The sequence below is a fragment of the Falco rusticolus genome, chromosome 12, assembly GCF_015220075.1.
Source record: "Falco rusticolus isolate bFalRus1 chromosome 12, bFalRus1.pri, whole genome shotgun sequence".
NCBI classification, from domain to species: Eukaryota; Metazoa; Chordata; class Aves; order Falconiformes; family Falconidae; genus Falco; species Falco rusticolus.
In genome coordinates this window covers 28,098,346-28,114,600 of record NC_051198.1, presented here as the reverse complement: position 1 = coordinate 28,114,600, position 16,255 = coordinate 28,098,346, and the positions used below count along the sequence as shown (strand labels likewise).

General features: G+C 40.0%; 1 protein-coding gene across 8 annotated transcripts in view; it reads left to right on the top strand.

Moving 5' to 3' along the window:
• The window catches only part of CDC42BPA (CDC42 binding protein kinase alpha), a 189,448-nt gene that overhangs the window by 163,315 nt on the left and 9,878 nt on the right, over window positions 1–16,255 (top strand). For 5 of the 8 annotated variants that reach the window (XM_037405880.1, XM_037405879.1, XM_037405877.1 and 2 more), the window contains 5 exons: window positions 17–610; window positions 2,590–2,687; window positions 4,181–4,265; window positions 5,996–6,119; window positions 7,425–7,542. In XM_037405880.1, coding sequence (XP_037261777.1) covers window positions 17–610; window positions 2,590–2,687; window positions 4,181–4,265; window positions 5,996–6,119; window positions 7,425–7,542 — 1,019 coding nt within the window. Of the gene's footprint in view, window positions 1–16; window positions 611–2,589; window positions 2,688–4,180; window positions 4,266–5,995; window positions 6,120–7,424; window positions 7,543–11,655; window positions 13,515–13,765; window positions 13,952–16,255 lie in introns of those variants that run through there. The other 3 variants (XM_037405883.1, XM_037405882.1, XM_037405881.1) reach the window with 3 other exon arrangements.

Genomic DNA, 16,255 nt, shown 5'->3' with positions numbered 1-16,255 from the left:
TTTGTTTGTTTTTTAGAGATCATCCGTGTTGGTGACAATAAGAAGGTTCATCAGATTGAGCTTATCCCAAATGAACAGCTCATTGCCGTAATCTCAGGACGAAACCGTCATGTGCGGCTTTTCCCTGTGGCTGCCCTGGATGGAAGGGAGACTGAGTTTTATAAGCTGGCAGAGACAAAAGGCTGTCAGTCAATAGTTTCTGGACATGTGCGCCACGGAGCTCTTACCTGCCTGTGTGTAGCCATGAAAAGGCAGGTCCTCTGTTACGAACTAAATCAGAGTAAGACACGTCACAAAAAGATCAAGGAGATCCAAGTCCAGGGGAATGTCCAATGGATGTCGATCTTCAGTGACCGTCTTTGTGTGGGCTACCAGTCAGGTTTCTTAAAATATCCCCTTCACGGAGAAGGCAGCCCATACAGTCTGCTCCATCCAGATGACCACACGCTATCATTTATCTCACAGCAGCCAACTGATGCCATCTGTGCAGTCGAAATCTCAAATAAAGAATACCTGCTGTGTTTTAGCAGCGTAGGGGTTTACGTTGACTGCCAGGGCCGAAGATCTAGACAACAAGAACTGATGTGGCCCGCAACTCCATCTTCTTGCTGTAAGTTGCTCTGTGTGTCAGTGTACTTGCGCTGTTATGCATTGAAGCGATCACTGCTTGTATTAACATCCACAGGAAGTGAAGGTCAAGGATAAATTACCTGAGAGGTAATTAATGCTTTGTGCATCTGTCAGAATTTTTAATCTAGTCCGAGGGTTTAATCCGGATCTCGTTTATGCTAGTTTTGACAACTCTCTCACTGACTTTTACTGCTGTAACACAAAGAGAAATCAAGGGTCAGGATTTCTACCTGACATCCGATTTCTAAATGTATGGCCTGATCTCTCAAACAGCCAAAAGCCTCACATCCTACCGAGGTTAATGGGATCTTTATGCATTCACTACCTCTGATACTGGACTGTTGTTTTTTAAAGTCTTAAAACTTGACTGCACTTTGGCTCGATGTTGTGATTCAAGCTTTCCTGATGTTCAGTCACAATCAGGATCTGGTAGTTTGACTTGTTTTTCTGTAACGGAGTTTATTCCTACTTAGTGTTTGCTTTTTTCTTTTCTTATTCCTTCGTTCTCTCTTCCTCAGCCATTCTTGTTGACACTCTTCTTATTCATCTCTTCTTTTTCGCTTTTTCAAAAATCAGTTAAGTTTTTTTCCCCCCTCTGTCTCCTTCCCTTCCAAAGTACCACGTAACAGCAGGCAATATAGAAAATATATTTTGTAACCTTAAAGAAAGAATACTGTAATTTTTCAAGATCCCAGTTTCCAGCAAGAACTGTTGACTATTTATTGCACATTCTCTCAAAGCTGGGGCTTTATCTTTTGACAGTTGGAGGAAAACAGAAACTGCAGTGCCTCTCTTCTTTTTAATGTCCTTCTGAATGCAGATAAAGATTAGCCACATTTGTCCTCAGAGTCAGCTTTAGGCTGATTTTTTAGAATAGTTTGCCGCCTTGCTTACTGTGGCAGCAGTAAGTCCCAGTGCAGAGGAAAGGAATGTTTCACCTTGTTTGAGTGAAGGCCCCTCTGAATGTGGAAGGAACAACTTTTACAGGCTGTGTCCCTTCTGGTTTTCAGGAGTGTGACTATTATAATGGACTCAGAGAATGAATGAATCAAAATAAGATTTTGTGAGAGATTGAAAAACAGGTGTTTTCACATGTAGCTATCTATACTAGTGATTGACATTTGTGAAAGTTTTTGGATTGCCTTAAATGAAGTGACCTGATGTTATTCCAATTCAGAATGGGGGTATATTTTATAGCAAAAAACCACCGTTACATTTAAACACAAGTTGGATGCTCTTGTTAGTCTTTGGCAGACCATGGTAGTCTTGTTGCCAACATGGAAATACTGAACTCTCCTTTAGAAGTGATCCCAGTGGAACAAATTTCATCCTGGGGAAATGTGCCAGATAAGTAGCGCAAGAATTCTCTTTACAATCCAGAAAATAAGAGAAAAGAATTAAAGCTAGAAGGAAACATGAAGATTTTTATGACTATGTCATGGTTCTTAGTTCCAGCTGGTGTTGCATTTAGTACATAGTCCAAAGACGTAAGAGCTCAGTTCATTCAAATGACAGTTATTAAACAACAACAACATATAGGCTTAAATAACAACAATAAAATAGTTTTCCTACCACATCATTTACAAAATACAAGCTCTTAAAAATAGGGCTTTTAGAAGAAAAAAACTTCGAACCACATCAGTGTTTGGCAGAGTAAACTGTAATCCCTTGTAGTTCAAAAAGTAGTTTGGTTCTGCAAAGTTAAAAGAAAAGTCATGGAGGTTTTAAGTCTTTGGTGGTACTGGTTTGCTTTTAGAATAAATGTCTAAGTCATTTCTGAGTTAAGACACATTTTCCAAAGGTTGTTGTTGAATTGAACCCTTTGGTCTGGGTTTTTTTGTTGTGGGTTTTTTTTTGTTTTGTTTTGTTTTTAAATAAACGTGGTTAAACCATAAGAAGTTTTATGTTTTGAGCCCTGTCTAAAAGCACCTGACACTACACCTGATCATTCCCTCTCAGGTTACAATGCACCATACCTCTCTGTGTACAGTGAAAACGCAATTGATATCTTCGACGTGAACTCCATGGAGTGGATACAGACTATTCCTCTGAAAAAGGTAACTTGCTGTTTCAGTATCAGATACATGTCTAGACTCAATATTGCTTTGCTACAGTCATACCGTTTTTTTCTGGACATCCAAAGGCATCATTAAAACTGCTTGTTTAGACATACTTGAACTAAAAGAAGAGCTAAGAATTGGCAAAGAATGCAAAGAAACTACTGCTTTTTGTTCGAAATACGAGATACAAAATGTGTTCTGTGTGTGGTTTCACTGTTTTAGATGAATGGTCAGTCTGGTGCGTATGAGTATGTTAGACACTGATATTATTGTAGAGAGCAGTTTCTTGATATTAATTGCATATGGCTTCATTGGGACTGATTGCATCTACGTTATTGCTAGAAGATGCTGGATTGTTAAGATAATTAAACAGGCCTTCAAAAATCTGTCTTCTGCTGCTTGAGAACATTGTAGACAGGGTTAGAACATTTTGATTCAACCAGTACAAATATTAAAACCTTGGATGATGTGGGGTTTAGATCACTTCTCAAAAAGAGGAAGTTTTTGAGATTTGCCCACGTGGTCTTGTGTTAAGTCACTCGGTCTCTCTGCATATCAGTTTCCCACGTGTCAGCTGCGGACCAGGATATTAGAGCAATGCTGTAAGGATAAATAACACAAAGATCAAGGTGCTCCACTATTAACCATCTTAAGAAGAGAAGAAGAATCTGACCTTTTAGAGGAAATCTTCTCTACTCTTTCTGATGTTCAAACTTTGAGTTATTAAGCAGTTGGAGCGTTTTTTTTTCCCTAGACAGCAGAATGTGATTTAGTACTTTGATATTTGGCTCAAAACTGCCTATTTAATGAATGAAACTACTTTAAACAAACAAGAACTGCTACATCTAGGAAGCTTTAAAATGGCAAATTATTATGAAGAGTTTGTTTCTAACACAATTTGCGCACTTGGGAAAGTGGAATGCTTCTCTCATTTTGAAGTTGGAAATCACAAATACCAGTAGGTTTTAGCAATCTGTATGTACTCTTACCAAGTTGCAAAGCGTAATTGTGACATGGTACTCGTGAAAATTAAAAGCACGGCTTATTGCTTTGTGCATCTAATAGACAAAATTGAATTGTTATATGAACTAGACTTCTAACAGAACTATTTATTTAAATGCTGGGACGGATGGTGTTAAGCCTATGTCTTTAAGTGGAATTTTAGGCAATTCCCTCTGTACTCATTCTCCAAACAGAAGTTTTAAATCTGAAATTGTTTCTCACTGTGTTTTGTGGCTTTAATGACTCAGTTGGTGTTCTTGAAAGCAGGCATGTGTTACTGGAGATAGGAGACAGTGCAGGCTGGAGGGAGCAGTTCTGTAGAGCAGGTTTTGCTCTGGCCGGTTATGCTGTTCTGCTCCCTGGTTGGCTATAATATAACAGTGCTCCTTTTAGAGAGTTTATAATGCATCTTGAAACTTTCAGAATACGATATGTATATAAATGTGAGTTATTATTATTATTACAAGTACGGATTTTCCTCGTTTCAGGTACGACCCTTGAATACAGAAGGATCGCTAAACCTTTTAGGCCTGGAGACAGTTAGATTAATATATTTCAAAAACAAAATGGCAGGTACGTAAAGAGAAGCCAGCTTTCATCTTGCAATTATTTTTTTTTTTTTTTCAGAAAGTGCTTTTTTTCTTTGGCCCCGATCTTTGCATTGTAGAAAGGGATTTCTCAAATGGATGTGAAAGCAAAAGCTTACAGATTCCACAGTGATGGCAACGATGTCTGCTAGGCTGCTACTCTGAATGTTTTTTCCCCTTTTGAATATTCAGTGAGGATTTGAATGAAGGCTGGAAATAGAAAATGGAACGACTAGGCACTCCCTGCAAATCTGGGATCACCTGCCAGAACGCTATCTAAAAATGCCTGCACAATTAAAGACTTTAATAGCAATCTTGGCAGTACTAGATAAAAATTAATATTACACTTAACCTAAACGGACCTTTCCCAAGGATTGGAAAGTAGTAATATGTATTCATAGCTCATTATTAGGGCCACATACGATTGTGTGCCAAAGTTTTAGCTTCAGAATTACAGTTTTGTTATGAGTCTTTTGGACCGTTTTTTTTCTAAGACCCTATTTCATAAGCACGCTCCTACATAATTTTGCTAACCTTTTGTTTAACCTCTTAGATGGAGAGGGGATGTGCTTTGTTTTAACAATCAAAAGCTATAATTTTCTCAACAACTATTCTGAAAATAGTGGAAGTAAACACTCCAGAAACAATACTGCTGTTGGCAGTGTTTCAGGGTTTATTTACATTGCTAGCAAAGTAGTACAAAAGGAATGACAGTGGTAGAGAGGAGCAATATGATGGAAGTATGTATAAAGAATTTTCAAGTCTAATAAAGATCGAACATTAAAAGTAGGGCAGAAGAGAAAAAAAAACCAAAAACGGAGAGCATAGAATCAGAAGTGGGTAAGGCTGATGCTTTGCTCCTTCCTGTACACTTCTTGCTGTCTTTTAGAAAAGGTTGCCAAACAGTAAACTATCCTCCAGGTGTATCTCTCTAAATGCCTGCAAGTTTTTTTCCTGAAGCTGCTTACCTAGTAGATCCCACAATTCATGAAATCTCCAGCTGATCTTAAGGAAAGAAGAGATTTAATTTCCATACAAAAACTGTTTTGGCAGTGAGCAGTAGATGTTGGGTATGTTCAAGCTTATTAAATGTAACTGTAGTCTCCACATATGTATAAAACAAGGCAGAGCAGTTGCAGCATTCATTCAAAGTAACGCTCCTATTGCGTTATTATCACTGCTATACAATTCACGTCTTTATTAAAGATGTCTTGGCCAGACATACACATGTGGAAGAAATCTTCCCTTTTCCCATGGTTGCACCAAAATACATCAGTGTTCAAACCAGTTCAGAAGGAGTAGTCTCTTTGGAGCTGGGAATGAATGAAAAAGTGTCTTGCATTGAGTTTCCAGACGATTGGCAGAACAAGACTGTTCTAGTGATTTTCAGTGAGAACTGCCCAAGAAAGCCTGAGATGGAGGACTGAGATGCTTTTCTGTCCACCTAAATGGTTGGTTTGGAAGAATTAATGGGTGGTATTTTGAGAACATAGTTGTGGCAGCTTGTGTGTGAAGAAGGGTTAAGTCTGTTGCTATATCACAGACTAGGTGGTGACCGAGAAAAGCCATAAACCAAGGAGCATTTGTTGAGTGTTGGTAGGAACTGGGTAGTGTCCAACACTAGCAAGAGCAAAGGGAGAAAATGTCTTTGAATTCAAATTCTATGGAGATCTAATGAATTAACCCACTGGATCATTATATTTCTATTGATTTCAGAGGGCGATGAACTGGTTGTTCCTGAGACATCAGATAACAGCCGGAAGCAAATGGTTCGAAACATCAACAACAAGCGCCGCTATTCATTCAGAGTACCAGAGGAGGAGAGGATGCAGCAGAGGAGGTCGGTATTCAACATGTACTTGTCTTCCGTACATGCCTGTAGGCCCTGAAGGACAGTGACTGATGCCAATGTAGCACTTCATTCGTTGCTTTCTGGAATGCCCATTCAGATGTTTCTGTCTCTTCACTACTGTGTTAATCCTCAATGTTTAATTTGTGTTAATACCAGTTTGGATATGGATATGCACTGGATACACAAGTATTCATTAGTTCAAATTAATTATGTGAAACAGCTGTAATTTGGAATGCATGTCTCCACATACTGTATATAGGTACATAGGTGTGCACATATACTGTATATATAAAAATCTGTAATAAACACTTTGCGAAAGAAGATTACATTGCTAACTATGCATATGGATTAATTACTTTCAGGCTCTGGTTCTGCTTTTCTTTCTGAAGGCAATTCTACTCTCAGCAGTATTCCAAGGCATCTGCTTTTTTGATTTATAGATTTAACTACATAAACATTCTATAAATCTCAGGAAACTCACCTCTTCAGAGGACATAGGACTTCAGGATGTGTTTCTAATAGAAGTCTTTAACAGGTCACAAATACTTTCCTAAATGGCAATAAATATAGGTCTGCACTACTCACAGTGTTCACAGAGGATGTTACTGACCATTTGCTATCACTCACTAAAGATGACCTGCTACTGTGCTAAGCTACACTCCAGGAACTGAGTATTTCAGTTTTCTAACTTCCAACGTCTTCCACCGATGGTTGGGTCCCAGCTTTGCTTTCCTTTTGGCTCTAAGAAAAGTAACAGCTGTGTACAGTGGAGATAAAAGTCCAGTCCTTGTCCTTGCCTTTTCTGAGCTGATTGCGGTTTGGTCTTTTAAAATTTTATTTATTCTGAGTTCTGAAATGCATCCTTGCCATTTTGAAGAGCTTTTAATTCTGACCACAGACTGAGAAAGGTACTGCAGTATTATTTTAATTCTATTTTCATATTTGTCCTTCATTTTCATCTCCACTTTGTAATACATCACAAATGAGTGCTGCTTTTACTCATCTTACAGAGCTTTTTATCAGCTCATATTGGTTGTATATTCTTTGAATGTTAGTAACTACTGGGCGTGGGCTGCTAGCCTGCAAACAGCATTATTTTCTTCTGGCCCCTTGCCCTCTCTTCAAGCTGGAAGCTTGTCCATGCCAGTGCTGATAGCAAGGGTTTATCGCTGTCAACATGGTTAAATAGTTAATTTCCATTTTAAAGTAGCTGATAATCAAAGCTCAACATGATTTATAAATGTCCATCCTCACCTCGAACGAAATATCTAAACAAAGTGCTTTCTTTTCCAGGGAGATGCTACGCGATCCAGAAATGAGAAATAAATTAATTTCTAACCCAACTAATTTTAACCACATAGCACATATGGGTCCAGGAGATGGTATACAGATTCTCAAAGACCTTCCGATGGTAAGTACAAAAGTACGCGTGGGAGTGACTGACTGCAATAGAGGCTGCAAATAAGTGAGAGAAAGACAATTACAGTTTTGAAAGTATATTCAGAGTGTTGATGTATTTCATACCAGGAAGAGTGACACGGGAGACAGAGGTCAACGTGCTCCGCTGTGTGCGATAAAATTTAAACAAAGAGGATGACACTTAGGCGTGGAGGGGAGGAGGAAGAGTGGCTGATGCCTCCTGGGTTTTAAGGCAGGTTGGCCTCTCAGTGTTGATGATAGTTTTTATGACCCATATGAAGGGATAAAATTAATAGAATTTGAGCCTGTGTTCTTTGTGGGAAAGAAAAGAGAAATTCCTTTCTCTGTGAACTGTAGTTCAATTCCTTTTTTCTCTTCCCATCTTTAGCTCCAACTTAGCCTGTCTCTTTTACAGCCTTTTATCCTCAGACGGTGGAGCTGTAGCAGTTTAACAGTGTAGTGCCCAATATTTTTTTTCTATGCCAAAGATGATATTCTTCATTTTCTCTCCAAATAAACTAGTCTCAATGAAACAATTTCTTACATAAAAAAAACTTACCTTATAAGTTGAAAAATGGAAAAAGAAAACATGTAATAGCGCGCGCACACACACGTTTGTTTCCCAAAGCCTTATGTAGGAGATGCTCACCTGAAAGTTGCTGAAATTTTTAATGAGCTAAAACCCAATTAATACTTTATTAATAGGAGAGTATCATACTGCTTGCTTCAAACTACCTTGAGCATCTTGTTTGTGTGTTCTGTATTGTTTTCTAAACTCTTCCACGATGACATGGACATGATTCAGAAGATGCTAATAAGCACTGTAAGAAAGATCAGATTATATGATACCGGACAGATAAGATGAAGTACCACTATAAGACATAGGAATTAGTACAGAAGTGCTGTCTTGAAGCATCATTGTTACTACTTGGAGTTTGTGCAGAAAGCAGATGCTGAAAAGCCTGGAGGAAACAACAGTAAGACTGGAAAATGAAGTGTACCATGCAGCTGCACTACTTTAAGAGCTTAGAAACATGACCTCTGGTCTTCAGATACTCGTTTTACCTTACTTTTGCAGCAGATGGTACTTCTATGTTACACTTTACCATAAAGTCCGCGCATTGTACATGAGCCTTTCTGGCACTGTTTTCCTTAGATAGGAATATGCAAGGAAAGGAAAGGATATACTTTAAATCTTGTACTAGAGACGCTCTGAGAAACCTCTCAATAACAAATATTTTCAGTGCAGCTGAGCAAAAAACAGCACTGTGTTTGTGTGTGTATGTTTATACATTTCTAAATAATGAAGGAGCTGCTTCTAAGAAAACACGTGACAAATTCAAGGGAAGTTGGCAGGTAGTGTCTGTCTTACCTGGATGTGAGTGCACATATATCTAACGTTAAACAAAGCATGGCTATTTCCTTCAGGGCAGGATGTAGATCAGAATCTTTTTTTCCATTTCTGGTGTGTTCTTTAAACTATTTCTGGCTCTTCTCAAGCAGAGAAAATAATCTGCTACTGCTAAAGGTAGGGCAAAAGACATCCTGGTTCACACTACCAGTAGTGGAAAGTTCATGGGAATCAAAAGCTGCAAAGACTCTTAAATCAAGACCCAAACCTGGAAGTGTAAAATGATTTTATCCGTAGAAGAGAATTTTCTAGATTTTTTTTTTTTATTTTTGTGGATTAGTATTTCTTCAGCTATGTCACCTCTAAACGGCTTTTACTTTGAATTCCTTCTAATTATGCAAGCCTTGTATTAGCTCAAAGGTCATATTGAAGTTAGGACTGGCACTTTGCTTCTTACTGATCAATACTATGTTTTGAAGGAAATTTGTGAGTCACTTTCCACACTTAAAAGTGATGAGAAGACATTAGAAAATGTGTACAATATAGAACTGATTTCTACACTTGTTCCATAGCTGCAGGTTCTTTTTAAAGGTTCTGTTAAAAACCCCTTTCTGCAATTAGGGGTCAGTCTTAATGCTGTGAGATGTCACTGCAGAGAAAGCAGATTTGGTGTGTAATTTTCCAGCAGCTCCTCGCAATATCATATTGTATTTGTTTTCCTAGTTTAATGGGTACAGAGTTGCATCAGTCATGGACTTGAAAGCGTGTGAATTTGAAAGTGTAACTTGAGATTAGCAGATGAATGTTCTGTCAAGAGCTACTTCGGTCCAGGCAGCTTTTTCTTTTCCAACAGCTTCCTGTAAGGTATTTGGCTGGACTAAGTTTCCATTTAGTGTGTTCCAAACTACCTAATTTGTTTCTCAGGCACAAAAATAGAAGAAAAGGAGTTGGGCGTGCATACGATGTTATGTATTTGAGTCTAATGCTTTATTTCAAAGAGTAACTTAGAATTAAAAGAGAGGATGGAAACAGAGGGCGTTTCCTGGAGAATCAGTACACAAGGTAAAGAATACTCATCCGACCCTGTGCACAGTTCATCTGTATGGCAGCTTCTTTACGAGGACATAGAATTATTTCACTAGATTGATACCTAGTTCCGAAAAGGTGAATAGCTTTTTGGTTTTGTGCTGCTTAGCATGTGTGATGATTTTGCAGCTGGAACATCTTCTGTGTATTTTTAAATAGATTGGTATGTTTCAGAAGAAAAAAATATTTCTTTTCAAAGAACTGTGGGAAAGATTGCAGCATTTTACTTTGCAAATGCCTGTTTCTGTTTATGGAAGCGATGATAAAATACATTTTTGTATTTAAAGAGGGCTGCCGCTAGGGGGGACAAGTAGTGCAACGCTAATAGTTTTCTCAAATTCTCTTCATCCAACTATTTTAGGTGACACAGCTTCTTTTTTTCATGAGATCCTGGAGCACAGAAAGTGTACGAAAGAACGGAGCAGGCCTTTTTAATTGCAGTTTCTTCTGACTTGAGCAATTCCAAATTTGGCTGGGTCTGCTGATGTAAATCTGTTCATCCAGCATGATCTTTCACTGAAGTCAGTATAGTGCTACGCAGGCAGAAGGATCCTTAGTAATAAATAGGTTTAAATACAGAATAAATATTTTAATCTTTGAGTTGGATGAGATTGTCACAAACTAAATAACCAGCTCAGCTTAGCTTTTACCTAGCATCCACGGATGAACTTTGTAAAGCAAATGATGATATTTATATATATGTATGTATTTATATGTATTTATGAATATATGCACATTCACTTTATATATGCAACATGAATCCAATCAGAACTAATCTTTGCAGTCCTGCTAACCTGCCTCTGCTGCCTTTTTCAGGCAAGATATCAAAAATTGAACAAAGTGCAGCATTAGGACTGGTAGTGATGGCCCTTGCAGGGCTGGGCTGCGATATGTTGGTGGACAGGAGGGGACATACGCTTCTGCTGTCTTAACCTGGGGTGTAACTGCCTGGGGGATGCAGAGCCAACAGGAGCGAGCTTGCTTTCTAATGATGTCTTTTAAAAGACAAGCTTGTAGAGAGTTTAGTTTGTGTTGTAAATGTACAAAATCAAAACTGGATAAATGGAATGTTTTAAACTGTTTCAGGCTATTCGGTATGTTGTATCAGATGCCTACCTGTGTGGAACACACCCGTGTGCATGTGGTTGCCCTTGCAGATGCAGCCGTGCAAGGGGGAAAGATGCTTTCTCTGTGCATTGTTTCCAAGGTCTTGGTATTCAACAGGCATGTGACACGAGCAGCGAGATCCATTTATGGCAAATTACAGCCCATTAGCCTAGTCCCACATTGTTCTCTCCATGAACCGACACACCTGGACTTCAGCGTAGACCCGTATTTGGGCAGAAATGAACATGCCCAAGGCTCGGAGTGGAATCAGATTTAAGAGAGAAAGTATTAGAGCTTATCAGGCAATTGTAAACTTGCACCCTTCTTTTCTTCCTGGTGAGCAGTTGCTCAGGAGTCTGGCTTTGACAGGCGAGTTTGTGGGCTACAGCACAACAGAAACCAGAAGTTCTTGTTTGCTATTAACAAAGCCGTAATCAGTAGATATTTGTATTTTGTTGATGTGGATGCTAGATCTGGGTCATTGTCTTGTTTTGTACAATTTAGAATCATTCCTGTTAGTATATCCCCAAACTTATTTATTTACATGTTTTTCTTCCCTAGCAGCCTGTCACCAATTAGCTGGCCGTACAGTCTGGCCTCCCTTCTGCCCTCTTGTCCCTTGAAGCCACTTTATCGTGGATGCTCCTTTGTAGTGAAGATCTGAAATCTGGAACTGCACTTACTGCAGCACAGACCACCTCTCTGTGTACATCAGATGTACAGGATTGATTTTGCTTTCATATTCTGCATGCCTGAGTAATTGACATACAAAAGCTGGTCTTGACTGCCATTATATTTGACCATTATGCTTCAGTTTGACCTCATTATACATGAACCATTATACTTCCATTCTAGATGTGTGAAGCTTTGCTTGTTTCAAATGAGAAACTATTTATAGAGCTAATGAATACTTAGTTGTATTTGGTATTCTTTAAAGAAAGTGGGAACCCCATGCATGCATCTAATGGTGGAGTCCATGGAGAAAGTTCCATGGAAGATCATTTTTAAAATCTTGCCATATCGTGGCTTTCTCACATTCATGATTGCTGGCTAAATATCTTCATGGTCTGCAGCTGGCCTACCCTCTGCTTTTTAGCTGTGATTTTTAGACACTCCCATTTCTCCCTTACTGGCTCTTAGGAACATAGCTGGCTTTGCTGCCAGTATTCTGTTGTGAGCAGATAACTTGGCAAAGTCTGCTTCCCTGGACCATTCTTGGAATGGTGGCTTCTTGTACTGATATTTAGATGCTGCTAAACTTACGAATAACAATTTAATATATATTATGTCTTATATGCCATAATGTGGTAATTGATGTTTTGGTTAACACGCAAAGCCTCATAATAACTGTGTGTCTAAAAAAAAAAAAAAGGTTGGATTTTACCAGCTGAAATGAAGAGAACAGTAACAATAATGTTTGATAATATGTATTGGGATGTGACTTAATGTTCTTCCAGACTTTAATACGTTCCATATACAAAAAGTAGTGCCTTAGGTTTAGTGGAAGGGGCAAGCTGTATTTTTACCATTTTCTATTTTTTAAGTCCTAACATTTCTAACATTCCTCAGATCTGTTTGTGTTAAGGTGATAAAATCAGTTGGACAAGGGGAAGAGAAAATTAGAAGTTAGAAAAGGTTCTGATTCGCTGGTGGCCATTGGGCAAACCATCCCCTTGCAGGCTGCCCTGCTGAACTCGTACAGATGGCTCGGGGAGGGAGACCAAGCCTTGAGACGCTCTTCCGTTACATCTGGATTCAGATGACATTAAATTACAAGAGCTCTGGTGTCAGCACATTCTGTAGAGATGAATTAGAAATATTTTCTGTTTAATTTGCAGGATTATTTCTCCTCTCTCTTTCTTTCTGTCACACTTTGGGAGCACGTTGCTCACTTGACCTATTAAAAACATTTGCATTTCCCAATACTTTTGCACCTTATCTAAGGGCCTAGTCTTCTGCAGTGCAAAGTCCCTTCATCATTAATGCGCTGTGAGGATTAAGTGAGCGTGCCGAAGGACACAGGCCTCGTGGCATCTGTCCACAGCAGATTAAATTGTCCCAGTTGTCTGACACTAACCAGTTCACCTTCCCCCACAACCCGTGTCCCTATTCTGTCAAAACACTGTTCCCTCCCCTTAGTACTCTGTTTGTTGTATGGGTGATACTTAATTTTAATGGAATCGGTAAAATGCATGAATAACAGAAGGAAATCTCTTACAATCTTTAACTGTTGTGTATTCTCATCTTTCCTTCTCCCCACGCCATCTCACCTGTGTTCACCTTCCTTTGTTTGTGTTATGTCTACTTTAGATTGTAAGCTCCTCAAGGCAGGGAACTAATGCTTCACAACTGTCTGTAAAGCACCTTTTACAACTGTGGTGCTCTTTGAAATATCAAATAATAATAAATATTAGAATCTATTCCCAATGAGTTAAAAGTTTTATTTGTTTTTAATGTTTTAGCAACAGCAAGGGCGGCAGGCCCATGTGACACCATGTAAGGAAGGTGCTCAGAGGACTGGGGGTGACAATGTAAGAACCTGTGTGTTGACGGGCAAGCAGGGTTGCTGTCTGGCTGTCCTTCAGTGTTTGACTGCTCTTGTGGACCGCTGTTGCCGATGTAACCTGTACAACCATCCTTCATTGCTTTCTCTCTCTGTTGTCTTTGATAGCAGCGTTCCCCTTACCAATTCCCTCATCATCACTCCCGTCTGATCTCCTCTCCGAGCAACTTTGAGCACATCTACCACATGACTGTTAATTCAGCTGAAAAATTCCTCTCTTACGATTCCATAAACCCTGCATTTTCCCCGCCTCCACGCTCTGTCCGCGGTACTCCAGACTTTATGACTCTGAGGGTATGAACGGCTGAGTCAGGTGTTCACTCTACTAACACTGTGTGGTTTTCCTTTTGCCTGGCTATTAACATGGGAGAAACCCCCTTGTAAGCGGTTTCCTTCACCCCTTAACTTTCTTCTGTCCCAGCTGATGTATTTTCTGCTGTCAGCTGTGGTCTTTCCACAGCTCTGGCATGCCAAGAAACAGATACTTCACGGCTTTAGAAAAAAAGAAAAAAAGAGGGTATAACAACTGGGCTGAACCTTTTGCTATGAGAATAGCATTTTTAATCACCACGAACAATGTGGGAATTTTGAATAAGTTCTCTGTTCCAGAGTGTTCATCCTCCAGCAGTCAATAGCAGGATGCTGTATATCAGGTTGCATTAGGAAATGTTCTGGATCTGTCTGTGTTGGACCAAACTTACAAACTGTTTGTTTATGGTGAAATCACGTGGAATGCAAGAATTTTCACCCAGTACTGAACAGAGAGACAGAGGTTGTGCCTCAGACAGTTTCTAGGTTAAAGTAAATAAGTGAAGTTAGAACACATACAGGCAAGATCAACAATTAATGACGATGGCAATTTGCTGATGTAGATCCTCTTAATCCTGCTAGTTTTAAGCAGAGGCTGAGGTGGGATACTGTTCTGTAGATACCCGTCAGCTGGAATGTAAACTGGGGGGATGGAAGTGGTCTTTTCTTTTTTCTTGTGTTGCACATCCCGGTATCATCTATCTGAGATAGATGTACATGACGGTGGTTGGTTGCACAGGGTTTGTATGGGTCTGAGCTGTGTCCCTTGCTGTGACGAAAACGCCGCTGTTGGTTTCTGTGGCCTTTGGACACCCTTCAGACACGCCTGGCAAACCTTGGCTGCCAGGCTGCTCCGAGTGCCTTATGGTTGCTGTTCTAGATCCCTGTCGCTGAGAAGGTTTTTGGATACGTACCTGCATACAACACTAGAGAGGACTTGAAAATGCAGGAGGAAGATTAACCTCTTCCGTAAGGCTCCAAAACAAATTTGCACAGCTAACCTTTGACTGGGCACGTGTATGGGCATGTGTCACTGTTGTGAAGTCCCAGTTGTCACAACCATTAATGTTCGAAAACGAAGTTGCAGCATTTTGGAAAGTGTGCCCTGCGATGACAGGTCTGCATCCATCCTGGCTTTTTGGGTAGGAAGGAAGATGCAAATACACAGGAGGAATGAATGCTCTATTGAAATGCAAAAAAAAAAAAGAATATTGTTAAGATGAATTTAAAGTTGTTTCTCTCTTAGAGGGTCACTATCAGGTCACTGAAGCTGTATTTCAGTTCTGGGTTTAACGGAGTTATTTTTAAGCCAACTGTACTATAAATTTTTCTGTGTTTAATGTGCAGTGATGTGTCAGTGGGCTGTGATACCCCCCTCTGCCCTCCATTTCTCATGTGAGTAGTCTCCCTGGGCTCAGTAAGGAATGACCCCTGGTGTTTCAGGCAGTAACTCTTTAATTTTGGCTTTAGGAGCATCCTTCATCCTAATGTTGCAGCCTGCTAGTGTAAAATGGAGAAAAAAGTGAAGTGGGCAACGTGGAGTATCAAGATCTCGTACCTGTTAGGTCTGCAGAGCACTAGAGGTTTAGTGTTGGATGAAGAGAAGCGTTTGTCTCCTTTGTGGCTTGAGGGCAGAGGTGCTGTCAGCTGTACGGCAAGCCAGGCTGTGAGTTTTGGTTTCATGTCCGTCCACCCTCCCTTGGTGTTTGGAGACTTTAGTGTAAGAAGGGTAGCGCTCCCTCCAAGGGGACCATGGTCACAGGGACGGATGGGATACTGGAATTAAACCAGCATGGAATCACAGGGGAGCCGAAAAATGACCTGTTAAAGTGGGCTTTTAGCGTCTGTCACGTTATGTCAGGCAAGAATTAAAAGCTCAGGTTTACAGTGTAATGAACAGAACGCTACTTTAAAACAAAAACCCCAAAACAATTAACAAGCAGCATGATGGACAGAGAAACGCAGGGAAGCAGTTCCTTAGAGGTGTTGTAACTGTTTAGTTAAACCCTCTGCACTCTTGCCGCGCTGTCTGGGAGCAGTTGGCCTGGGTGCGGGAGCTGAGGCTCGGTAACGCTGCAGAGCTGCACGTGTAGCAGTGGTGGTACATACAGAACCCGCAGCTCCACAGCAGCTCCGTCCTGTCCGGGAATGGGATGCACTGAACCGATTTGGGTCTCTCACCCTCTTCCACAGTGATTAACTTTGCTCAGCAAGCAGCTTCTCTGCTGACAATTTTTTTTCCCCCCGCTTCTCTCACTTTTCTCCATGTGGTTGAGCGGTGGGGATGAA